The following is a 24584-nucleotide window of genomic DNA, read 5'->3' on the forward strand; positions in this document are numbered from 1 at the left end:
ATAAACTCTTCCCAAGATTTTTCTTTCCCAAATCTCTAAATTGTCTTTTTTCTGATCCATTGTTCAAGTTTCAAATGCATACAACCCTGTTCTCACTACTGTTTCATAATTTTAAATCTTGTCTACCCTCGACAAGTTTTTTGGATTCAACAGGACGTTTAGTCTGTTCTACTTTTTTGCTTCCTTTCAACAACGGTTTATCTATTTCTCTCTCTTCACCTCCTCTATTTGTAACTTACTACAAGTTACTCAAATTCTGTTACGTTCTCAACCTTATACTCTATCTCAGTCGCTGACTATAAATCTCATTGATTTATAGTCAGGCCATATTTTCCAGCTTCTTCAAATATTCTGAATAGTTTTCTTTTTTAACATTTCAGAAATACCAAGACATCTGCGAAACCTATAAATTATTCTTCTAAACTAGTCTTTTATTAAAAATCTTGCCGTTTATCTGGATCTTGACTCCCCTAATTATTTTTTCTAGTGCTAGCTTAAATAAGTCTATTTATTGACAGGGGGTCGCCCTACTTTAATGTTAAATCTTCTTCCAGTCGTTGTCTCCATCTCAGTATAGGTCTGCTTCTGGGTCTTTTACCTAGTGGCATCTATTCCATTATAACTCTTATCGGATTGATCTTTACTCTTCTCATTATGTGTCTATACCATCTAGTTCTCTGTGCTTTTATTGTTCTATATTTTCTTGACTCCACTCAAAAACTTTCAGTTGCTCTGCTTATCTTGCAGTCAATGTATTGGTCGTGTGGTCGTTTTGGAGATTTTCATTTTTATGTTTTGGTTAATCTTCTCATCTCTAAATATTTTTATTTTTCTAAGACGCTGTATTTTCCGCTTGAATTCTTCTTTTCATATATAAACTATCATTTCTTTTGTTCACTAGTACTCCCAAATATTGTAACGTTTCAACCTCTTCGAAATGGTGTGCATCTATTGTCAGTTTTGTCATTTGTGTCCTTTTTTTTCTTGCTTATGTTTATGTATTTTGTTTTATTTTCAGTTATTTCCAGTCCTCTTAGTTTGGCTTCGTTCTATATTTCTTGGAAGACTTTCTTCAATGCCCTTTTATCTGTTGTTAATATGGTTATATCATTCGCACATCCTATTATTTGTACTTCATTCTTCTTTATGGTTCCTGCGTTTGACATTGGACATTTCTTACTCTATATATTCTGTACTAGTTCGTAAATCTTTCTATATAGTGGCTCCCCATCGTATTTTATAAGTTCTGCACATATTTCGTCTTCTTCCATTGTTTTCCCGTTTTTAAATTTGCATATTTTTTCTTACACTTCAGTAAAGGTCAATTCTTTTTCTTCTTTAATTCGTCAATTCTTGTTCCGTGTTCATTATTGTTTCCCTTTCTTCTTCTCTATCTGCTTCTTGATATATTTCTTTGAAATGCTTTTGCTATTTTCTGCTTCTATAGCTATTATAATAGCTGTCTGTTTTCGGTCACCTAGTTTTAAGTATTAGTACAATGGTTTTGGATTGTATGTAAATGTGTCTTTTATGTTTCAATTTCGTTCATATTTTCTTTTCCTTTTTGATTTTTTTTTTCGATCAAATCAATTTGTTTGACTTTTGCCATTGATCTTTTCATTTTTCTCGTTCCTGTTCTTTACTTGTGCTTAACCATTTCAATCTTATTTAATTCTTTTCTTCCACTGGTAATTTGCACTCATCGTCACACCAATCATCGTCTTCTTTCATTTGCATTTTGCCAACCACTTTCTCTATTGCTTTGTTTATTCCTTGTTTGATTTTTTCCATTGTTTCCATTTGTTGTTCTTTGAACTGCATTTATGCTTTTACTTTTTTTATAAGTCTTCTTTTGCTTCTTTCTCTTTCAAATTATCTACGTCCAATCTTCTCTGTGCTTTTCGTCCATCATTCTTCATTGGTTTTGTTTTACATTTGGTAGTTACTGTGTAAGCTCTGTAAGATTTAACGTCGTTTATCGATTGTTTGTGTCACTTTTTAATCAGTTCATGGTCTATTTGATATTCCTCCAAACTTCCTGGTGTTATCTATGTTATTTTGTGTATGTCTTTGTGTTTATATCTCATGGTACTTATGTTATGACTTACGAAGCATACGCTTAATGGACGCAAATTATTTTAAAATCAAGACAATATACCAAATATAATTTTTTTTATTTTAAAAATGCACTAAAAGTTTTGAAATCTTTTTTTATATTTTCGTTAATTTTTTTAATACAACACTTGACATGTATTTGAATTATTTTCTATAATGAAGTATTCTTATATACTGAGTAGAATAGGGGATGTTATGTATCCCTGTCAACCTCCAGATTTTAAGTTGAAGTTTTTCGAAACCACGTTATTAACACTTACAATAGCAGTATTATTTACATATAGTTTTTGTAATAAATAGATTAGATGTTCTGGCGTACCTATTTCTTCAAGTATATGCCACATTTTATCTGCATTATTCTTGGGGAATTTGTGGTAAGAGAATTGATTTTAGTTTTTCATTGTTGATGGTTAGAAGTACTTTGCTCGCATGTGATATCAATGCTTCTTCTTCTTTTTCTTCAGGTGCCATCTCCGCTACGGAGGTTGGCAATCATCATAGCTATTTTAATTTTGAGGCAGTAGCTCCAAATAGTTGTTTTGAGCTGCATTTAAACCATTCTCTCAGGTTCTTAAGCAATGAAATTCATTTTCTTCCGATGCTTCTTCTGCCATTTATCTTTCCTTGCATTATGAGTCGCAAGCCATACTTCTCATCCCGCATCACATGTCCAAGATACTGTAGCTTTCTTTCTTTAATTGTAAGTTCAACTTCCGTCTCTTTACCTATTCTTCTCAGTACTTAATTGTTCGTATCTCTATCTACCCAGGAAACCCTCAGAATTCTTCTATAGGTCCACATTTCAAAGGCGTTAAGTCGTCTCATTGTGTCTAGATTTAACGTCCATGATTCCACTTCATAGTATAGTACACTGTATACGTAACATTTTGCTACTGTACAGTAATTGCTGCAATCTGTCGGTGAACTTTTTTATATATATGGGAATAAACGTGAGTTTACCCCAGTCTTTTGGTCACTTTCCGGTATTCCAGATCTCAATGCAAAATCTAAGCATTACTTCCGTCCCTATTTCTCACATTTCTCTGAGTGTTTCAGCTGTTATTCCATCTTCTCCTTTTGCTTTTCTGAATTTTAGCTTTTTAATTGCCGCCTCATTTTCTGATTTCAATATTTGAGGTTCTTTTTCATAACTTCTTTTCTCTGTATTATTGTCTGGGTAGTTGTTGTAGAGAATAGTATGTCTGGGTTTGTTATGGTATTTCCACTATTATCTTTGATGATCTGTGTCTGCGGTTTAAATTCTCTCGCTAGATACTTGACTTTTGATAAAAGTTCTCTAGATTTTTGGCGGTCAACATGTTCCTCTAATAGTTGTACACATATGTTTTTAATATAATTATTTTTGTCCCTTCTGCACAAGTGTTTTATCATATCTACCCCACATTTTGTTATAAAAAAATATTACGAAAAAACCCTAGCGTTATAAAAAAAAATATTTCTGGTTTCTTACTTTCGCCAGCACTATCGTCAATATTCAGGGGTGTGATGTAAAGTTAACATTAGAAGAACTACTTTTCCTTTTTTGGTACATGTGAAACTAACGTTATACTCTCTTGAAGTCCGAAATTTGAGGAATGTACTGGGCTGTTCCTAGACGCTAAAGGTATTTTCCTTTTGTTTTTTTACAGATCCAATAGACGTCAATTGATTTTTTAAAAGCTTTAGCATCAACTCATAACTTGTAAACCAATTATCGAATGTTACCTTTCATGATGTTACTGATCATCAATGTTACCTGATTCCAGATATCAGAATTACAAGTCGAAGAACTACGTCGCTAGGTTTACCTCTTGCTGCAATCCCATGTATAGTTCTAAATTCAAAACAATATGATTTTGCATCAACGAAAGCGAATATCTTTAATCCGTATCGTGCAAGCTTTTTCGGCATATACTGTCGAAAATCACAGCGGCCTCGAAATGTCTCCAGCTTGTCATCAATATTAAGGTATTCGCGTCGCATATACATGTCTTGGCTCTTTCGCACAAATTTTTCGAAAATTGCTCCAATTCCAGTCATTCTATCGATTTTTTTTATTTCTTTTCGATTTTCTATATTGTCAAAACGTAGACAAAATTGTAAAAGAATAAATAAAAATATAGTAAAAACTGTGTGGTTTCCTACGGAAATTTTAGAGAAAATTGACTTTTCTTTTGTAAAAAAAAATGTTTTCCATTATACCATTTTACGAATCGGTAGAGGGTGTTAATTATAACCTAAACATGTAATGTTTTTAAGTCAATGTCTGAGATTTTTTCCTTCGTGGCACTTGAAAGTTTGTTACGATAAGGGAACCTGCAAAAAAATTTTGCCTTGAAAAAGTTGCCGAAAATTCGATTTTCAGAAAAACGCAACTGGTCCAAACTCTAAATTTCCTTTTTTTTACTTATTTAATATAAAATGGTCACTACACAAACAGACATAAGGGTTAAAATCTTTGTTAAACTTCATATTGGATATTCGACGGTCTTTTATAATCAGACAATTTGATTTTCATATTTTTCCCATAATGTTTAAGCTATTTTATTAAAGAGAAAGCAGCATCTTTAAATTTTCGTATGCCAAAATTTGGGAAAATTAGACGAAAAACCCCGGAGCCAAAAAAAAGTCGCAGAGCGAAACCTTGTCAGATTCGGCCCAATGAAGCGATACTTAAAATTTAGACAGAGTATATAATCATACAGTTTTTTGCTGACGGGCACTCTAAGCATAAGTTAATTTACTAATATAGTGTGTGTATAACATACCCATTTAGTAAAATAGTAAAAAATCAAAATAGTAAAAAAACCCAAATAGTAAAAGAATACGAAGTATTCTGGGAACAAAGCATTAATTTTTGGTTAAAAGTACGAGACATTGAAATGTCAATGACAAAGATTATTAAAAGTGTTTGGTAAAACTGTAGTAATATTATTTCTTGTCGTTTCATAGCAGTGGCTTAAACAAAGGTATGTTTTGACTGGAAAATACATAAAAATTAACGTTGAGCACCCAATAAAATCCATTGTACACGTCAATAGCTGAGTCATAATCTGCTAATATACATTTTAAGTGCGTAGAGCTCATACCTTTTTATTTGACTTGTACAAATACATACACAGTGAGGGGCAAAATTAACGAATAAATTTATTTTTTCGGGAATAGGTGACTTTTGAGACAAATTCCGAAACAAGTCGATTTTTGTATTTAAATGATGATTTTTTGGCATAATATATCATAAAACTCACATTATCGATCTGGGAATGATAACGTAATCGATGATTACGTGATGTAATCGATTACGGGTATAAATTTATAAGATTTTTGAATCATCGAGAGCCTATAATTATATCCTCTACTATCCCTGCTTATACGTTTACTTTTTGTGGGTGCTGAGTGTGTGCCTCAGTCATCCAATGAGGATTCTCTTGACTACAAATGCTAGAGTTTGTCAGAAAAAAGGATTTGAAGAATAAAGCGTGGATTTTGAAATAAATCTTGCACCACTTCACAACAAAAGCATCCGGAGATCTGATCATCCTCATTCAATTCCTGGACAGGAATTTTATTCTGATATTTTTTTTAACAAGGTTAAACATACGTTTTCCAGTTATGTCGCTCTTAAGCTTCCTGTAGCAAATTCCCAGCGATTTTCTGACATCGTCTGTCCATCGTGTAGGTGGTCTACCTCTGTTTTTTTTGTCTGCTTGTGATCTCCCACTGTAACTTTTTGGGTCCACTGTCCGTCATTCATTCTAATATTAACCTATGCTATGGACTCTACGATATTGTTTTTTTTAGTACACATACAACAGACCTTTTAGAAATATTTATATCAGCTTTAATTTGCCTTAAATTAATTTGAGGATCCCTACCCTGCCCTACCCTGAGCAACATGCTTCACATTTGTTGTGGCTATTCTTTTACGTCATCTACTGGTCTCATCTGTGATCTTCCTCTTGGTCGTTTTACCTTTGTATGGTCTCCAATGTTGTATTTTGGCGTTTCAACGTTGGTCTTTTTTTCCAGCAGTGTTGTTTGCGAAGCTCCATTTGTGTTTGGTAATTTTTATTGTGATATTCTCGACTCTTGTTTTCAGTCTTGCTCTTTATAGTGATTTCTACACTTTGGTTCTCTTTATCAAGTTTCGGAAATGTTGGTCATTGTTTTTGTCATATTCATTTTTAAGCCAACGTATTTGAAGCTGTTTGTGAGTTCCTCCACCATAGTTTGTAGTTCCTCAAATGTGCTCGCTATAATCACGATATCGTCAGTGAATCTAACTTGTTATCATTAACGTTGATGCCATATGTTGACCAATGTGTAGTTATGAAGACGTTTTCTGGAGTAGATTAAAAAGCTTTGGAGATATTACGTCGTTTTTTCTAATTCATCTCTGAATGGGGATGGGATTTGTATTTTCGTCTATGTAGTTGTACTATCATAGTTGCGTTTTCATATACATATATTATGTATTACTTGCCTATATCTCGAACTTACTTTACAGTTAATAAAAGCTTGTTCTATGGCCCACATCTCAATACTATAAAATGTACTATGTCGTTTGCGGAAGCGAGCTTTTTTAACCGGTGGGTAATAACGATCCATTTTGCAAGTCAACCGATTGTTAATTCCTCTAATAAACAGTTTGTATACTTGACTGAGCAACGACATATTTTTATAAATATTTAGGTCACATTTGTCCCTTTTTTTGCATAATTTACTCCCCATTCTGAGTATTACTAGACTCTCGTTCCAGTCTTTAGGGGTTTTGCTATTATGAAAACATTAAATAGCTCTGTTAGTATAGGGATTGTTACTGTCTTGGTTGTTTTTAAGAGTTCGGCAATTATTCCGTCGTGTCCTGAAGCTGAATTATTTTTAGCTCGAGCTTTCTATTTAGAATCCCTCTCTATTTGATCGAACCTCTGATTCCACGTTTTTTATTTTTCTTTTGATGTCCTTATTTGTTGATTCTTTAGGATGGCTTTTCAAGCTGTACATGTTATTCTATATTTGTGAACTTCGATCTTTGAATTCTTTTTAGTAGGATTATTAGAGAAATAAACGATGGGGGAATTAATTGCAGCTGTATTTAGCAAATGATAAAATATCCTCAAGGGCCAACGACGACACGTTCGTGACGCGACGACAAGTTCGTAACGCACTATATGTCTGGTATTTTTGGTCTACACTATCAACCCCACCCTTGGTCTTATTCTTCTTCATGTGCCTTGTCCGTTCCGAACGTTGGCAATCAACATGGCTATTCTGACTTTGTTTGCGGCAGATCTGAATAGTTCAGCAGGTGACAATCCGAACCATTGCCGCAAGTTTTGGAGCTACGAGTGTCTTCTCCTCCCTGGACCCCGTCTGCTGTCTATTTTCCCTTGAACGATCAGCTGTAGTACTCTATATTTATCATGTCTCATAACGTGACCCAAGTATTCCAACTTTCTTTTCTTTATACTTATTCCTACCTCTCTCTCTTTACCTATCCGGCGTAGTACCTCTTCGTTGGTCACGTGCTCAGTCCAAGATATACGTAATATACATCGGTAAGCCCACATTTCGAAGGCCTCTACTTTTTTCATCAATGTTGCGGTCATTGTCCATGCCTCCATTCCATATAACAAAACCGGGAATACATAACATTTCAGAACTCGAATTTTGAGAGGTAGGGTGAGGCTTTTAGAGGTGAAAATTTGCTTCATGCTAGTGAACGATGCTCTTGCCTTTTCTACTCTTATACGTATTTCCTTCGCTTGATCCCAATTTGAGTTAACTGTTGTTCCCAAGTAGATGTACGAATCCACGTGTTCAAGTCTTTCATTGTCTAATATCAGTTGCTGTGGTGGTTGTTGGGTTTTGCTTTCTAACATCCATTTGCTTTTTGTGATATTTAGTCTGAGTCCGTATTGTGCACTTGTTTTTTGTATCTTACTCATTAGGCAACTCAGTTCCTTCATGCTACTTGCTAGAATCACAGTGTCATCAGCATACCTTATGTTATTAATTATTTCTCCATTTATCTTTATGCCCTCTGTGCTTTCCTCCAGCGTTGTCTTAAATACTTCTTCTGAGTATATATTAAAGAGAATAGAAGACAAGATACAGCCCTGTCGTACCCCTTTCTTGATCTCAATTTTATTGGTCAATGTAGATCCTACTTTCACTTTAGCTGTTTGGCCCCAATAGAGACTCGCTATTGTTCGAATGTCTCTGTAGTCGACTCCGATCTTATGGAGAACTTCAATTATCTTTTCGTGCTTTCCGTTATCGAATGCTTTTGCGTAGTCTATAAAGCATATGTACACGTCTTTGTTCATATCTCTGAAGCGCTGGATGAGTACCTGTAGACTAAAATGGTCTTATTATAAAATAATATTATGTCAAGCTTATTCACATTTGGAGAAACTTCAACCACAGTATTGTCATTTATGTGCGTAGTTAACAATAGGCGTACTTTCACATTACACGATTTCGCTCGTGCGGGAAAAAATCGCGCGATTTTTAATCGCCGTTTTGCTACTTTTACATTGAACGATGTAAATTGTACATTTTTATCAGTTCATCGGAAAATTTGGTCTGGTCTGGATGAGAAAAAACTAATGAATCCTGAACAAATTATTGCGTTATGGATACCAAATGCATTTTTTTCTCCATCGCCATTGTTCTCCAAATCCGGATTGAGTGCTAAACATACTTCCCAGACTTTCCTTGTTTCAATTTTATCCTTATAAATTTCTAAAGTTTTGAAAGTAGGCAGTATGAAACGAGAATCATTTTTTGGTAGAATCCAAATAGAGATTTTCCAGCAACCTCATTAGAGACATGGTATGTCTCTAATGAGGTTGCTGGGAGATACCAGCATGCTATGGACAAAGCATGGTGGTATCTGTTTCTTGTTTTTTCTGAGTGTACCCACTAACGATAATTTGTGAGACAGTAATGTTTGTGCTCTTCTTCTTATAGTGTTGTGCACCTATAGTGCGTTGGCGAATTATCTTAAGGCCAGACGTCTGTCTTTTGCGGCATGCAAAAAATCACCAGTGTTATTTATGCCTGTCCAGTATGTTCCGTAGCCACGACATTTGTTTGCGACCTACTCCCCTCTTGCCTTCAATATTTCCCTGGATGATTAGTTGAGGGATTGCGTATTTTTTTCCTCTCAGAATATGGCCGAGGTATCCAATTTTTCGTGCTAATGGTATGCTGGTATACCAGTTGTCACTTGTGATGTTTCTTCCTGTACAAGAGTGTACTATACAAACGCTGTACAATAGCAATGGGCTTATAGCTAACTTGAAAAGGACCATCTGGCTGCTTTCCAATATAAGGTTCCAATTGTAAAATATAATATGTCTTGGAATCACATATAGCGAAATAATTTGCGAGGCAATTATTGTTGAAATTATTACAAATACTTCTAATGGGAGCAAACTTGTCAAGCAATACTCTTGCGGTATTTATATTGAATATCCAATATCTGGGAATATCCCAGAAATCTTCGATATTCCTATAGCTGGATTTACAAATGCCAGATAATGTTAGTAACCCAACTAAAGCACAAATTTCTATGTCATTGGTTTCTTTGCAGTTTCTCTTACAGTTGTAATTGGCAGAGACTTTATTAATGAATATATTGGTACCTTCTGTAACTTCTTCGATTATACCTTGAGTTATAAACAAATTAAAACATTCAATGACGGACTTACAGTTTCTGGCTACATTTTTTTTCCTGGTAGATGGGTAACTAGATTATGGCTTTTAGTTCTCATCTGCTCACGATATTTCTCCCTTGACCATTTAGTGACTTTGTCTTTCCGAAGGTAAAAACGATTCCCGTCTCTTTTTTATTCTTCAGCACTTGTCAAATTATCGTCACTAGAAGATTCAGTCATAACTTTATGCTCACTATCTGGTTCAGAATCACTCTGTATATGGGTCATTCTTTATCTGAAGAATATTCTTCTTGTCATTTCGTCATCGCTCATACATTTATCAAGTACTTTGAGTAATTGCGCTTGTTCTAACTCATATTTGCCCATTTTTTCTAAAAAGTAATATTGAAAATAATATATAGACATAATACATGTTCAAGTGTAAAAAGAATAAACATACTTACTGACAAAAAATAAATATCGATAAATAAAATGTAACCTTACTACTCGCGGGGGGTTTGCAACACCCCAAGCACGTGCTTACGATACAAAGACTAACTGGTCAGATTCTTCCAGGTGGTAGTGACGAAATATGACTCTGCGACAGCTTCTCCACCATATATATAGCGTTTTTTGCTCTTATATTAGAGCCTGTTGCCTGAATGTAGGTCCACATACCCTTCATCTCTTCTTTTAACTTCTATCTAACAGTTCCATTATGTCTAAATTCATGTTCCCCAATTTTTCTAGATTCTATATTATATATCTGGATGGTGGGTGTTCTCTGCACCGTAGTGCTTCTTGTCTTGCTCGATAATAAGTTTTGTCCATCAGTTGTCTGATGTATCTTGCTGATGACGTATCCTGCCCAATTCCACTTAAGCGACGTGATTTTTTTAGGACAATATTACTGTTTTATATATCCTTAATTTTATTTTCTCGATACATATTTCAATTTCATTAGTAGTCTTAGGCTTTCCATCTTTTATTTCCCTTATATTAGTAGTAAAATATATTTTGTATTAAATAAATTACACGCATACTTCTTTAATCAATCGTAAATTTAATTTAACAACTAACAGCCACTCTTGTAGATTTTGCATCCAAGAGTTTCTTCTTCTACCCGGACTCCTCCTTCCATCTATTGTTAACTGTTAACTGGTTGCTGGAGGTGATATTTTCTGGGTCTCATAATATGAACGAAGTATTCTAGTTTTGTTTTTCACTTTTAACGCTATTTCCTTTTATTTACGTATTTTTTCCAGTAATTTCCTGTTCGTTATATGGTCTGTACAAGGTATTCGGGCAATTCTTTTATGTATCCACATTTTGAAGGTCGAAATTTTTTTTATTATTTGTCTTGTCAGGGTTTTCTTTGTTCTGAAATAGAAAAAAGAATCACTAAAGGAAAAAAAGCTGCAGGAGCACGAAACAGAATGATAAAATCAAAGTTTATCCAGTTTATTCTCTTTATAAGCAATTCTGCTTGTTCATTGGCGGATTAATACCTCTATGAAAGGTTGTTACTCCATCTTTTGCGCGGTCGTCCAATACTTCTGCCGATTAATGCCGATTGCTATTTTGACGACAGGGGTCTCCTCCATTCTGCGTATGTGGTTATTCCATTCTATTTTTATATTTTTTGTCTATTCATTTATACACTGCACGTTACATTTAATGTCTTCACTTCTCTTTCGATCTTTCAGTGTATTTTCTGTAATTCTTCTCAGAACTCTCATCTCTGCCGTTTCCAGTAGCATTTGCATTGTGGCTGTGTCGGGTCTTGTTTCTGAGGCATATGTCATTATTGGTCTTTATAAATTCTTGATTTCATCTCAGTGTTAATGTGTCTGTTTCGCCATATGTAGTGTTATTAAGGCATCCTGCCAGTGTATTTATATTATCTAATACGAAAATCAGGATTTACAAAACGATTGTGCAACCTTCTGTTGTATATGGCAGCCAAACTTCGGTGTTAATTTAGAAAAATACACAGAAATTGGAACGATGGGAAAGAAAGATATCACGTCAGATATATAGAGGGACACAGCACAATGATGGTATATGAAGAAGAAGAACAAATAAGAAAATATTGGAGCTTTACAACCAAGCAGATCTTAGATGTTTAATGAGTCCATTATATGTTTTATTAGCGATATGTATTCTTCTCTTAACTTCTTCACTGACATTGTTATCTGCGGTAACTAGTGAACCTAGGTATGTAAAATTTTTCACGCTTTCGATGTTATAGTCTCCTATTGTCAGATTCTGTAGGTTTCTTTGGCCTGTCGATCTACTGGCCTTCATGTATGTATACCATTATATGACCATATATATATATATATATATGGTCATAACCTCATTAATAATATCTTAATATATTTAATGAAATTTTTGTCAATAACTATTTGAAGCTACTTTAAATCTGTTGACGTAGGAATTCTTTTATTAAAAAAATCAGTATTTCATTTTCATTCTCTATTATAATAATAACTTAAAATTTTAGACAGTTGTTTCCGATTTAAATAGATCACACTGTATATAGCAGAATTTTATAGGCTGATAAATTTACGAGCTATGTTTTTGATTTGACCCTACTCTTATTATTTCCTACAATAATATGAAATAAGCTCTGGTGACTAATCTAAAAACTGCAGCGTGAACAGAACGCGCAAAAGAGTTCGATGATTGTAAATCTAATAATGTTTAATAGTCAGATAAGCAAAAGAGTTACTTAAGGCGTAGTAAGTAGTCGCTTAGCTTAGCCGATCAGTTTTAAGTTTACCAGTGAGTAGAGTGGTCGCGTTGTGGAATATGAGATGTTTATGGATCATAAACTCTCAGGCGAAAATAATATGGAAGAAACTGTTTTACTCAGGTAAAACTTTACAGCATAAAACTTAAATTTTTAGAGAAGTCATTATGTTTTAAATGTGTTTTTTAAATTAAATATTATTTGGATTATCATATTTAATTTTTGTTTATTTTCTTATTTCACAGTGCAGGTCTAAATTCAGTTGTTTTCTTTTAAATAACTTTTAACTTGTTTTAATTTTATTTAGAGATTCTGATTCAAATTCTTTTTTAAACCATAAAATTTATTAAAATTTATAAAAATATTTATTTTGTTGTTTTGAATTATTACTTTTTTTTCTTATTTCTGATTGTTGTAAAAGGGCAGTAATATATAGTGATATTATTAATATATTATATTCTCCAAATATTTGTGAACCTACTTAATGTTATATTTTACTATGTTTTACTATTTTATATTTCCATCTCCGTATTTTTCATCTATTTTTGTCACGCGCTGTATGCTCTTTAGTTCATTTCTATGGCCTCTATTTTTTATTTGTTTTTTTTTATTTATTTACCAGATTTCTGCGCAGTCCAACCCAATACTTTCTATGTTTTTGTTTTATAAATTCTTCGTTTATTTTATTTTGATATTTTATAATTCCACAATAGTCCATGTAACTGTTTAGTGGATGATTTGACTGGGCCAATCCTAAAATAAATTCTTCGTTGCTTGCTGCTTTTGATGTTGTTTGGATTTGAAGGTATCAGTTGATTTTGTAGTTAAATTTGTAGGGTTTCTGTAACTAAGTACCCGTATTTTTGTATAATAATTGTAAGGCCCCACTTGGTGTACTGCTCTTGTAGTTTTCTAAACATATAGTCTATATCACTGTCGTTTTGAGCTAGAACTTGTTCGTTAGCGAAACGTATCGTGTACCAACTCTCAACTTTAATTGAGATGCCCATATTGCAGCATTTTCTTCTCCAATACTGAGACCACATCATTCAGATCCATTTTGACCCCAGCCTTGCTAAGTTAATTTGTAGTTTAATTTGCAAATTTGTTTACCATCATATTTGTAAAGCTGTTTTTTTTTTGTTTATTCCCTATGCTGCATGTCCTTATTAGATTTTATGGATAAGACTACATTAGTTGAAACGTTGTGATCTATTTTCTAAATAATTTGCTTTAGGGAAAATATGCTGTTCATACAGGATCTATTTTGTTCTTCTACATCTGTCATCCTTTTTTTAATTTTAATTTTAATTTTTTTTATGGAGTCTTGAGAGTGAATTTATGATACTTAGCCCGTGTAACTTGAAGAATTTTTTCTTATCTCTTTGGTTCGTTATACCTTGCTGTCCGTATGATTTTCGATTTATTGCATCTTCGACTTCCTGTAGTGTTATTTGATGTTTTTCATACATTTCTTATACTTCATATGTTATTGTAATGTTGTTCGTGAATTGCGGTCTTGTTTCAGTCAAAAGTTATGAGTAATGTTCGATCCAAGATCTTTTTCTATTAAATCTACTCGCGCGTTTTCTATTTGTTTTCCATGCTTTTCTTGATCTTGTTGATTCTATTATATTTGTTGAGCTTTTCGCATATACTTTTTCAGAAAATATTGTTTGCTTTACTTAATATATTATTTACTTCTCTGTTTGATCTTGATTTCATCTTGTTCGTCCATCATCTAGCTAGGTCATTTGTTTGCAACTACATTAGCGATGTTATTTGTCGACCATAATGAAGTACCCCTTTTTTTCCTTTGGATCATGCCGAATGCTTAATAAGGTACTTCATTGCTTTTATTGATTATATTTATTAGTTATTCCAGGCTGAAAAGATCTTTTCTAGTGGTTTTAATTGTGGTGGTTGTGATTTATACTCTAGATAACATTTTATACATACCATCTGGTGTGTCGATTCCGCACTGCGTTCCTTTTATTCCTTTTACCTCTTTTATTTGTATGTATGTTCCTTGTTTTGTTATAATACAATCTGTAATTGACGTGTTTTCGTTGGTATATATATCCCAGGTATATATATATATATATATATATATATATATATATATATATATATATATCTGTTTGGACGATTTTCACATTTGGTCCCAACAAAACAAATTTTTGACGTTTGACTGTGTTGTCATGTCTTTATAATGTATATGTTGTAGGCTTCAATTACAAATAGAGAAGCTTTCAAAAATACATTTTTATTATATTATTATATGAATTATGCAATTTTTTTATTTTTTTATATACAACACGAACGAATAAATACTCGTTTCTTCTCATATTAATTGCAGTTAATTATTACAACATTTTTTTGGCATTTGCCTTTGATAATAAGCTAATAGACTTGGCAATCCTCAAACCACCAGTTGCCAGATTGTTACAGATGGTCACCAGATGTCTGTGGAAAGTACCTGAATACTATTCTTATTATTTTTTTAAAGAATTTCTTTTTTACTGTTAGTTTTTTAACGTTCTATTGGATTTTTATTAATTATAAATCACATGCTATTTCCCGATTTATTCATTTCGTTCTATGAACTTTAATTGACAGCTCAATTATAGCTATCTTCAATGGGATCAAATGTGAAATCTGTTTTATGGTGGTAGAGCTATCCAAGCATAAAAATCGCTATTTGCAAAATTTATTTGGGGCTATTTATATTTTTAGGAAGTTCTGGTGTGGTTTCATAGAATATCTGTTTATCTATTGTTGATTTACTTTCAGATATATATTTTAATGATATTCAGGTCATGCCCTTTCGACTCAATAGATACTTTAATAATAAACTCATTGATTTGCCCCATATTTTTAGCTTTTCTTTTAAGTAATTACTATTTAAATGGGAATAAGCCACAATTAAAGGTTAAAGTACGTTTATTGGCGTTTCAATTTCCACTTCGGAAATCGTTCTCAAAATTTCCGAAAAAAGAAGAACGATTTCCGAAGTGGAAATTGAAACGCCAATAAACGTACTTCAACCTTTAATGGTGGCTTATTCCCATTTAAATAGTAATTACTTTAAAATGTTACAAGAAAATAGCTTCAGAATAATATTTTCTTTTAAGTCTTTTTTTATCAATATTAATATCCCAGCTTGTGCTATCTTGTCTTGCTACACTACACTATAAATATTTATAAACCTACTATGTCTCTACTTTCTTGGTCTTTGATTTTTTTTTACTTCTATGACTTCGTCTGACTTGATTCTCCACATAGGTGGAGAGTTCCTGTTCAAACCCCTACCAGGATTTTCTGTTGGGGTTTACTCCCTTGGAATATTTGTTGTTTAATATTTGTCTTGAAAAAATAGAATTATGGACTAATTGATAGGTATTCTTTTAATTTTCTAATTGATTAGGTAGATATCAATTTGACTTAATTAATTCTTCATTATCAACGTTTATACTGTTTATGGTATTTCGAAAAAATTTCATCCCGTTACAGGATTACGCTTGAATTCTACTGGTATCTTTTTGCATCATTATCCAGCTTTCAGATTCATATAACAGAATAGGTGAACATTGGCCGTTGGCTTATAAAGTTTCTTATGCTCATTCTTTTATTTTTAATGTTGTTCCGCATATACCTGTAAATTTTGTAATTAATGTTATTTTTTTCCAATGTGTAGCCCAGCCATCTCCATTTTTGTTCTCCTTATTTGATTTGTAACATTTTATTATGATTTCATTAGGCCAAAATATACAAAAATGTTTCCGTAACGCTTTATAGAAAAAAACTTGGAATTGATGTACTATGGGTGCTGATATTTTCCACGTTTTACAGCTACATAATATATAGTAATACAACTTTTAAATATATATATATATATATATATATATATATATATATATATATATATATATATATAGATATTAATAATAATAATTGCATTCCCAAACCGACATTGATTTTTAAAATATATAACAATCTCAAGTGTAGCAAAACCTCCATATGTATTTAGTTTGTTCCTATTTATTCCCTATTATTCCATCGTTGCTTTTTAATGATTGTTAATATATCTTTGATTTTCTCTGTCTTACTTTAAAGTACTTGTGATGTGCTCACTGTTCAATTAACTTATTTTCCATTTGTTGATGAAATTGTCTTAATAGTTTCCTTCTCCTTATTTTGTTTTTGGTATTAGGATCGCGTTAGCTCTACCATTCTTATACATTTTCTCGAATTCGTACATTGTCATTTATATGTGGTTTATTAAATTTAGCGTCTTTGGTAAAGATGTGTGAATTATTTTTCTTTGTAAATTATTTTGTCACTCATAGTAGGAGTTTGGTATTCGACACAAGAAAACATGGAGATTTAAATTAGCTTGGTGAGTTTTTGGTATATTTTAACAGTAAACAATGTGATATTTTTTTGACGTATCTTCGGACGTATATATATATATATATATATATATATATATATATATATATATATATATATATATATATATATATATATATATAAATAAAGGGACTTCATCAGTTTTTTTTCGTTTTTTTGTTTGCTTCAGATTTCTTTTCTTACTTTTCCACACTGCGGTTATAAAATTTTATTTGCTATAATAATTTACCAAGGATAGTTTTGTAGGTGTATTAGAAATAAAATGGTTAATCTATTAGTTAGTATATTTTAGTTACTGGTTATGCTTAATGAATACTGAACGTGGTAAAAATAAGTCTAATATAGTTACGAAGATCTGGCTCATATAAAATTAAAATCATAACAATGATCATTTTTTTAGAGCGTACTTTACTCTTTAGCTCCTGGTTTGTTCCTCTACTCCGTTCCCCATTAGCTTCCTGTATACCACAAAAAACGTTGCTCAAGATTTTCCTTTTTTTTCTTTCTGTTTCATTGTCAAATTTCACATGCCTACAACACTGTTGGTCTCTCTATTGTTTCAAAGTTCGAATCTCGATTGTCCTGGATACGTTTTTCTCCTTTAATAGGGCGTTTAATGATCCTACTGCTTTACTACCTTTTGACAACCGTTTATCTATTTCTCTCTCTTTGCCTTCTCTATTTGTAACTGTTACTCCAAGGTACTTAAGTTCTGATAACTTCTCAAATTTATACTCTCTCATTTGTCTCAAAAACACACAATTTTTTAATAAAAACTTTGTAATCTGAGATAGCTTAAACTGTTTCTCAAAATAAATACCCTCTGTAATGACATTGACTTTACATTCTTTCCTTTCTTCGTTGAGTGTATCTTCTGTTACAGCATCAAGAATTTCTAGACAATATTTCGGCAAGTCAAATCTACTAATTACCTTTTTCTCGAAAACTTCAAAAATACACAAATTTTTAATAAAAACTCTATAAGATAAGGTAGCATAGTGTACATTCTGTTATAGCATGAGGTTTTAGACAATGTCTCGATAGGTAAAATTTACTAATTGTATTTTTCTCGAAAACAAAAACACACAATTTTTAATAAAATTTCTATAACATAAGATAGCTTAAACTCTTTCTCAAAATACTTACTGTCTGTTATAACATTAAGCTTACATTACTTCCTTCATTGAGAGTGCCTTATGTCATAGCATACGTTTTTAGACAATATTACGGCAGGTTAAATTAATTAAAGACATTTTTCTCAAAAACTTTAAATACACAATATTTAAAAAAAAGTCTATAAGATAAGGTAGCTTAGTTTCTCAAAATAAATAACTACCATCTGTTATAACATTTATTTAAAAAAGGGTTTTTTACATTAGAATATGCTTTAAAACCCCAATATTTCTGTTCTTTCATTATGGTACTTAGTGAGTTTTACTTGTCACCTCACGATATAGGTTTATTTATTTTTAAGATTATTTTGGTACGTGCTTATAACCACAACAAAGCAGTGAGTAAATGTTTATAGTAAAATTTATGACTCTCTTGTATTTTGTAAACAATTTTTCTTCTTTCGTATATTCCACATAATATTCACAGTTCATAGTTGTTAATATAGCAGTCAACTTATGTGTTTGTGAGTTTTGTTCTTGGATAAAGTTTAGAAAGGTATGTTTGTCCAAAATAATTTTTATTATTTTTACAAACGAAGTTATTAAAATTTAGGCAAATATAAAGAAAATGAGTAGAAATAAGCCACTGACTTAAGAATAATTAATAATGGCAACTGAAGAAATGAGCAGTGGCGTACTAAGACCCGTGGCAAATTCTTTGAAAGGGGCCCCAAGAAAAATCGTTACATTGTAATTTAATTTTAATAAATCACTTAAATTAGATACTAATAACAGTAATATTTTATTTTTATTCAAATAATTTATTATTTATTTAATTTTCTAAACCATAGGTATGACATATTCCGCAAAGAGCTCTCTGTTCCGCAAAAGTTATCAAGGTGTAAAGATCGGGCCATAGAATTGTTAATGCTTAGCCAAGTTACGTAGCCTCTTTTGTCCTGTGGAGTTTTTTAAATATGTTTTTAATAATTTCACAAATAACATTAATGCAGTACATACTCCAGGAAAGATGCATGACATAAAATGATCTTTTATTATTAATTCAGGGTTGATGGACAACTTTTCTGCTACAATGTTTGCCTCATTTTTAAAATTTTAAAATTCATGTCGATACCTTTCCATTTCTTCCAATCAAATTTTCAATCGTTTTAAGGCATTTGAAAGATCGGTGGCTTTCGACTGAAGTTCTTTAGAGGCTGAATCGATAGTTTGTAGAATTTTGCAGTGAAAAATCAATAACGTAACAAAATTGTAGTTCTCAATCTTCTTCTTAAGTGCAATAATTTCTTTCATCTTATTTGCAATTTAACAGAATCGTTCTCATTAATGCTTTTTGGACTTTAACAAACCAAACTTTTAAAGCAATCATAGTGTTTTTTTGTGTTAAGGTGAAAACTGCTTTTCTTTATTATAAAACTTGATGAGATATTTCTTTTGATACTCTGGCCAAAATCATTAATATATTTGTTAAACCGTTTCAACAAAAAGTTGCATATCACTAACCTCTTTTACTCCATCATTAAGTATTTAAGTTATGAGCAGCACAGTGAATATATACCGCATTATTATATTACTTTTTTTTTTCTCTACAGTAACATGCTGAGGCCAGCGTCACGGAACTATCGTCACGAGGTGTTATCACGGGTAGCGTCATAGAATAGCTGTTCCTGACATCGATTTACTACTCTAGATCATTTCCCTGGCACCTCGGCAAAATGGCCGTAAATCGTAATTTTTTACCGTGAATATATTTGTAAAACCAGGAGCCACAAAATTCGGCGTCCATAAACTTTGATCGCTCAAAATGAGTTTTTCGTTGCTAGTTTCTTGGTTGTTATTAAAATACTCTCATAGTTAAAGATAAGTATTTAGAGATTGTCTACTTTGCAACTAACAAGCGGATATTACCTATTTTGAAATGAACAGACAGGAGATTGTTTCTTCTTCTTCATCTCCGCTACGGAGGTTGGCAATCGTCATAGCTATTTTAATTTTTGAGGCAGTAGCTCTAAAAAGTTGTTTTGACCTGCATCCAAACCATTCTCTCAGGTTCTTGAGTCATGAAATTCGTCTTCTTCCGATGCTCCTTCTGCCATCTATCTTTCCTTGCATTATGTTATAAGTGTTCCTAGGTAAGTGTACTTTTTTACTTTTTCGATCTGCTGGCCTTCTACTGTCAAGATTTCGTTAGTATTATGGTTGTTTTTACCAATTTTCATAAACTTCGTCTTTTTGATATTGAGCGAGAGTCCGTACTCCCTACTACACATTACTATTTTACTTATGAGTCTTTCCAGGTCTTGTAAACTATCGGCTATTATTACTGTATCATCTGCATATCTGATGTTGTTAACTAAGACTCCATTTTCTCTTATGCCGACTGTTTCATCTTCCAGAGTTTCTCGAATTACCTCTTCAGAATAAGCGTTAAATAATAGAGGTGATAGTATGCAGCCTTGCCTGACTCCTCTCTTTATTTCCATTTCTTCAGATGTCTCTTTTTGAATTCGTACTATTGCTCGCTGATTGTAATAAAGGTTTGTTATTAGCCTTAAATCTCTTTCATCTAGGTTTTTATTTTTTAGAATTTCTATGAGAAGATTGTTTATTTTGTAGTAAAAACACAAATGTTTAATGACAGTACTTAATATATTAAAATATTTATTAATACCAAAATTCTATAGTCTTAAGACATCTTCGTCGTTGTCATTATCGAGTGATTCGCAATAAACGTGGTCTTTTTCAGGGACCCTTGGAACATCAACTTAACTTCACTTCGACACTTCGTCTGAAGAACTTAGATCGAGAATGTAGACGGCGTTTAATGTAGAATGTTTTTGAAATAAGCCAGTTTTGGAATATTTTGCCATTCTTCACCGTAGTGACTTTCCAGTAGCTTCCTTACGCCCTTAAATTTCTCTTTGCTAATGTTGGCCAAGTTCTCGACTCCTATTTCATTTGGATTGATGTTAATGGTCGATCCTCCTTTTTTTTAAATACTTCTAAAAAACCGATGCTTAAGTTGTATCTTTTGTCTCCTTTGATCAATCCGACGTGATTTTGTTTTCTTGGTCTTGCCAAATAAATCCTTTTTATTTTCGATATCTGAAAGTGCCAATTCTGCAGTGCTTTGAATGTAGACAATGCTTCGGTTTTTCAATCGTAGAATTTGAAATCCATATTGGGCCGCTGAGTTGTATGACGCACCATCATATACTTGTCCTCGATGCTTATTTAAAGGTATATTTTTGTCATTTATGGATTTAATAATTTGGTTAGACATTGCTAAAGCTATTTGGTCTTTAGCTTCAACAAATCCTTAAAATTATTGATCTGATCTGGTTTAGAAATATCTTGAGTCGTATCAAATATGATCTGTGCATTTTCTACTGTTAGAAGTAGAACACACCTGAGCTCATTTTGTATTTTTAGAATTAAATATTTTATCTGGTCCTTTGGATTACTATGATCCAAACATTTTATATTTTTCTTTGTATACCCTATTTAAGAATAACCAACATGGTTCACAATTCGCCTTCTGAAGTAATAAGGAATAGGATAGCCATGTACGTTTAAGTTTCACACCAGACTTGGAAAGAATAATATAGTAATGTTTTTCTAGGAAAAATCTATTACCACTGTTTTTTAAGAAATGAGCCTTAGGTTTACAATGTCCATTTCCGATAACGAACCGTTTCTCTTGATCATTTAGGTCTTTACCCCTATCAGTATTATGTGATGAAGATGTATTGTTCACACTAAAATATGATTTACTTTGGTTTTTACTAGACCCTTCTGGATATACATTTGCTTAGATTGCTGCATCTGCCATAATGTTACCTTTGGTTAACCAATTCTTTACTTTTAGAGCACTTTTCACTTGTTTTTTTATCAAAAACTCACCATTCTTAAAATACTAACTAATTTTAAGTAACTTTTTATTTATTTCGTTAGACTCTCTTTTTCTCTTTCGTTTTTCGCTACCGCTTCGATATTTATTAGAACTAGATATGTTGATATTTAACTTTTACAATTAACTTTACTTTGCCTTTATTTGTAGATTCAATAAAAATAAAACTACGAAAAATCAAATACAAAAATGACCCATTTTCACCGCAATCAAGCTAAGAATGTTTAGTACATATGTACTTACATAAAAATCTAGGACATCCCCTAACACCATAGGTCGCTAAACTGCCAGTGACTTGATTTCATGTAAAAGTCTTACACAGATATTTGAAAGTTTTAAAAGTTTTATCAGGAGAAATTGATGAAAAATCAGTAAATTTGCTTTTTTTGTCAGCAGCTACCCCTCATATACCTTTTAGTATTCGTTCTAAAATTGATCCTTTTCGTATGAATGCTTTTAAATCTTAATTATTTATTTGAATTTGTATATTTGTTGACTGATTTTAATTACTTATATAAAATTTATATCTTTTAGTGAATTTTGTTAAAAACATTATTTCACATGTGATCTCGAGTTGGGGGCATCTTCAGGTCAGGGGCCCGCGGCATTGTGCCACTCCTAACACCCTATAGCTATGCCTTTGGAAATGAGTGACGTTGAACACACACACAAAATAATTTTTTAAAAACGATTTTTGAGTGGAAACCAAAACCTCAAACATTAGTTGTTAAAAATGTAATTATCGTTACAATCAATTCTAGCTTAATCCCATATGGACCTAATTATTTTTTAGTTCATAGTTGTTTTATTTTAATATTGTATTGTATCAGATACTTTAGATTAATTTATTTGGCAAAAAATTAGTCTATTCCACGCGTTAACAGACTCGAATGGCAAGTAATTCACGAATTTTTCTTCTGTAGAGGGAGGGCTAAACTTTATACAGTAACAGAAAACTAAAAAAATTATCGGTGAAGTCTTTCTCAAGTCTAAGGGAAATAGGGATTCATTTTTATGTCTACACATATATATATATATATATATATATATATATATATATATATATATATATATATATATATATATATATATATATATATATATATGTATATATATATATATATATATATATATATGTATATATGACAGATCTTTAATAATTTTTCTTTCTTTTTACAGCTCGATTCGGTATATGGGAATTCCACTAAAGGAGACCTTGTTTCTGCGTTGAAACCAGCCATGGATTCGATAAATATCACTTCATCCGTTGCGGATAATGTGGCGCAATGGATCCTTAAAAACGCAACTTTGACAGATGGCGCTGAGTAGGAAGTTTGTGTTTCTGTATAAAGAATACATGCAGCGGAGGTTAGTGGATTTTTGGAACATTATTTTATTTTATTGAGTTCCGTATATTATTCATTGTATATTATTAATATTATTATTCATTATTCATTGTCAATTTAAAGTTTAATGTTATAAATAAATAAACTGGTTTTGGGAATCTAAATTTATTTCCATAAAAACCCGTTTTACTGAAAGTCGACTATTTTACTAGAATATTTTGTATTCAAAACTATGTTTAATTTAATTTTTAAAGTTCTCGTTTATTTCCTGACTTTATCTGCAAAAAGTAAAATAGACTGGATCTTATAATGTGAATACAAAACTATACAACTTTTACAAAATCGTCAACTTTTTTATTAATAATATTATCTATGCACAACGTTTTCAGCGGCAGATTGTGACAGGAATATACGGGTGAGTTTTAAGTACCACATTGGTCGATAATTCCATTATGGTACGCAATATCTAAGACGTTATGTAGAAAAAATGTAGACAATGATATTCTCCAGGCTTGGATAATATGCAGAATTCTAGCGTAGTTAATGACTACGTGGTAAAGCAAACATACAATTTTTTAAATAGGTTACCTTGTTTATTTTCTCATCTTTCTCCTTAGATTTAGAAAACCTGTTCTTAAATTATAAAAAAATTACGTTTTTCTCATATTTTTTAAATGTAAAACCCTTTATTTTATTAAAAAAAAAATACTAAACATGTCTTACGAGATATGAGAAATATAAAAAAAAGGAAACTTAGAGTTGAACCGACTTAGTTTTTCTGAAAATCGAATCTTCCTCATTTTCCACAATATTTACAAGGTAAAATTTTTTGTTTCCACGATCTGCCGTTATCACTTTTTCCTTTTAAGTTTCTTATTGTGAAAACTAACAAACTTTAAAGTAGAATGAAGGAGAAAATCACGGACAAACTGGTAATCATTGCCCCATATTTTTTTGACGGCCGTTTTAATGGTGCTATATATCTGTATTTTCTTAAAAACCATTTGTCATTACTACATCAAAATGTTCCACTTAATATTCGACAAAAATTTTGGTTTTTATACAACGGTGTTCCACTTCATCACATTGCTCTTATTATACATGTGGATAGGCAGAGGAGGACCAACTGTTTGGCCACCGCGATCACCAGAATTGTAAAAAAAATGATTTTTTCATATGGCTTATGGCTATATTTAGAGTTTCCTTTAAACCGCGTTAATTGTTACATTCATTGCCTCTTTGTTAGTA

At 31.9% G+C, this 24584-nt stretch overlaps 1 protein-coding gene across 2 annotated transcripts in view; it reads left to right on the plus strand.

Moving 5' to 3' along the window:
- LOC140451999 (uncharacterized) overlaps positions 1–23494 on the plus strand; it is a 29476-nt gene extending 5982 nt beyond the window's left edge. For both annotated transcript variants that reach the window (XM_072546006.1, XM_072546007.1), the window contains one exon: positions 23170–23494. In XM_072546006.1, the coding sequence (XP_072402107.1) occupies positions 23170–23319 (150 nt within the window). In that variant the 3' untranslated portion in view covers positions 23320–23494. The remainder of the gene's footprint in view (positions 1–23169) is intronic.
- The last annotated feature ends 1090 nt before the right edge of the window (positions 23495–24584 follow it).

This window comes from Diabrotica undecimpunctata, chromosome 10 (assembly GCF_040954645.1).
Source record: "Diabrotica undecimpunctata isolate CICGRU chromosome 10, icDiaUnde3, whole genome shotgun sequence".
NCBI lineage: Eukaryota > Metazoa > Arthropoda > Insecta > Coleoptera > Chrysomelidae > Diabrotica > Diabrotica undecimpunctata.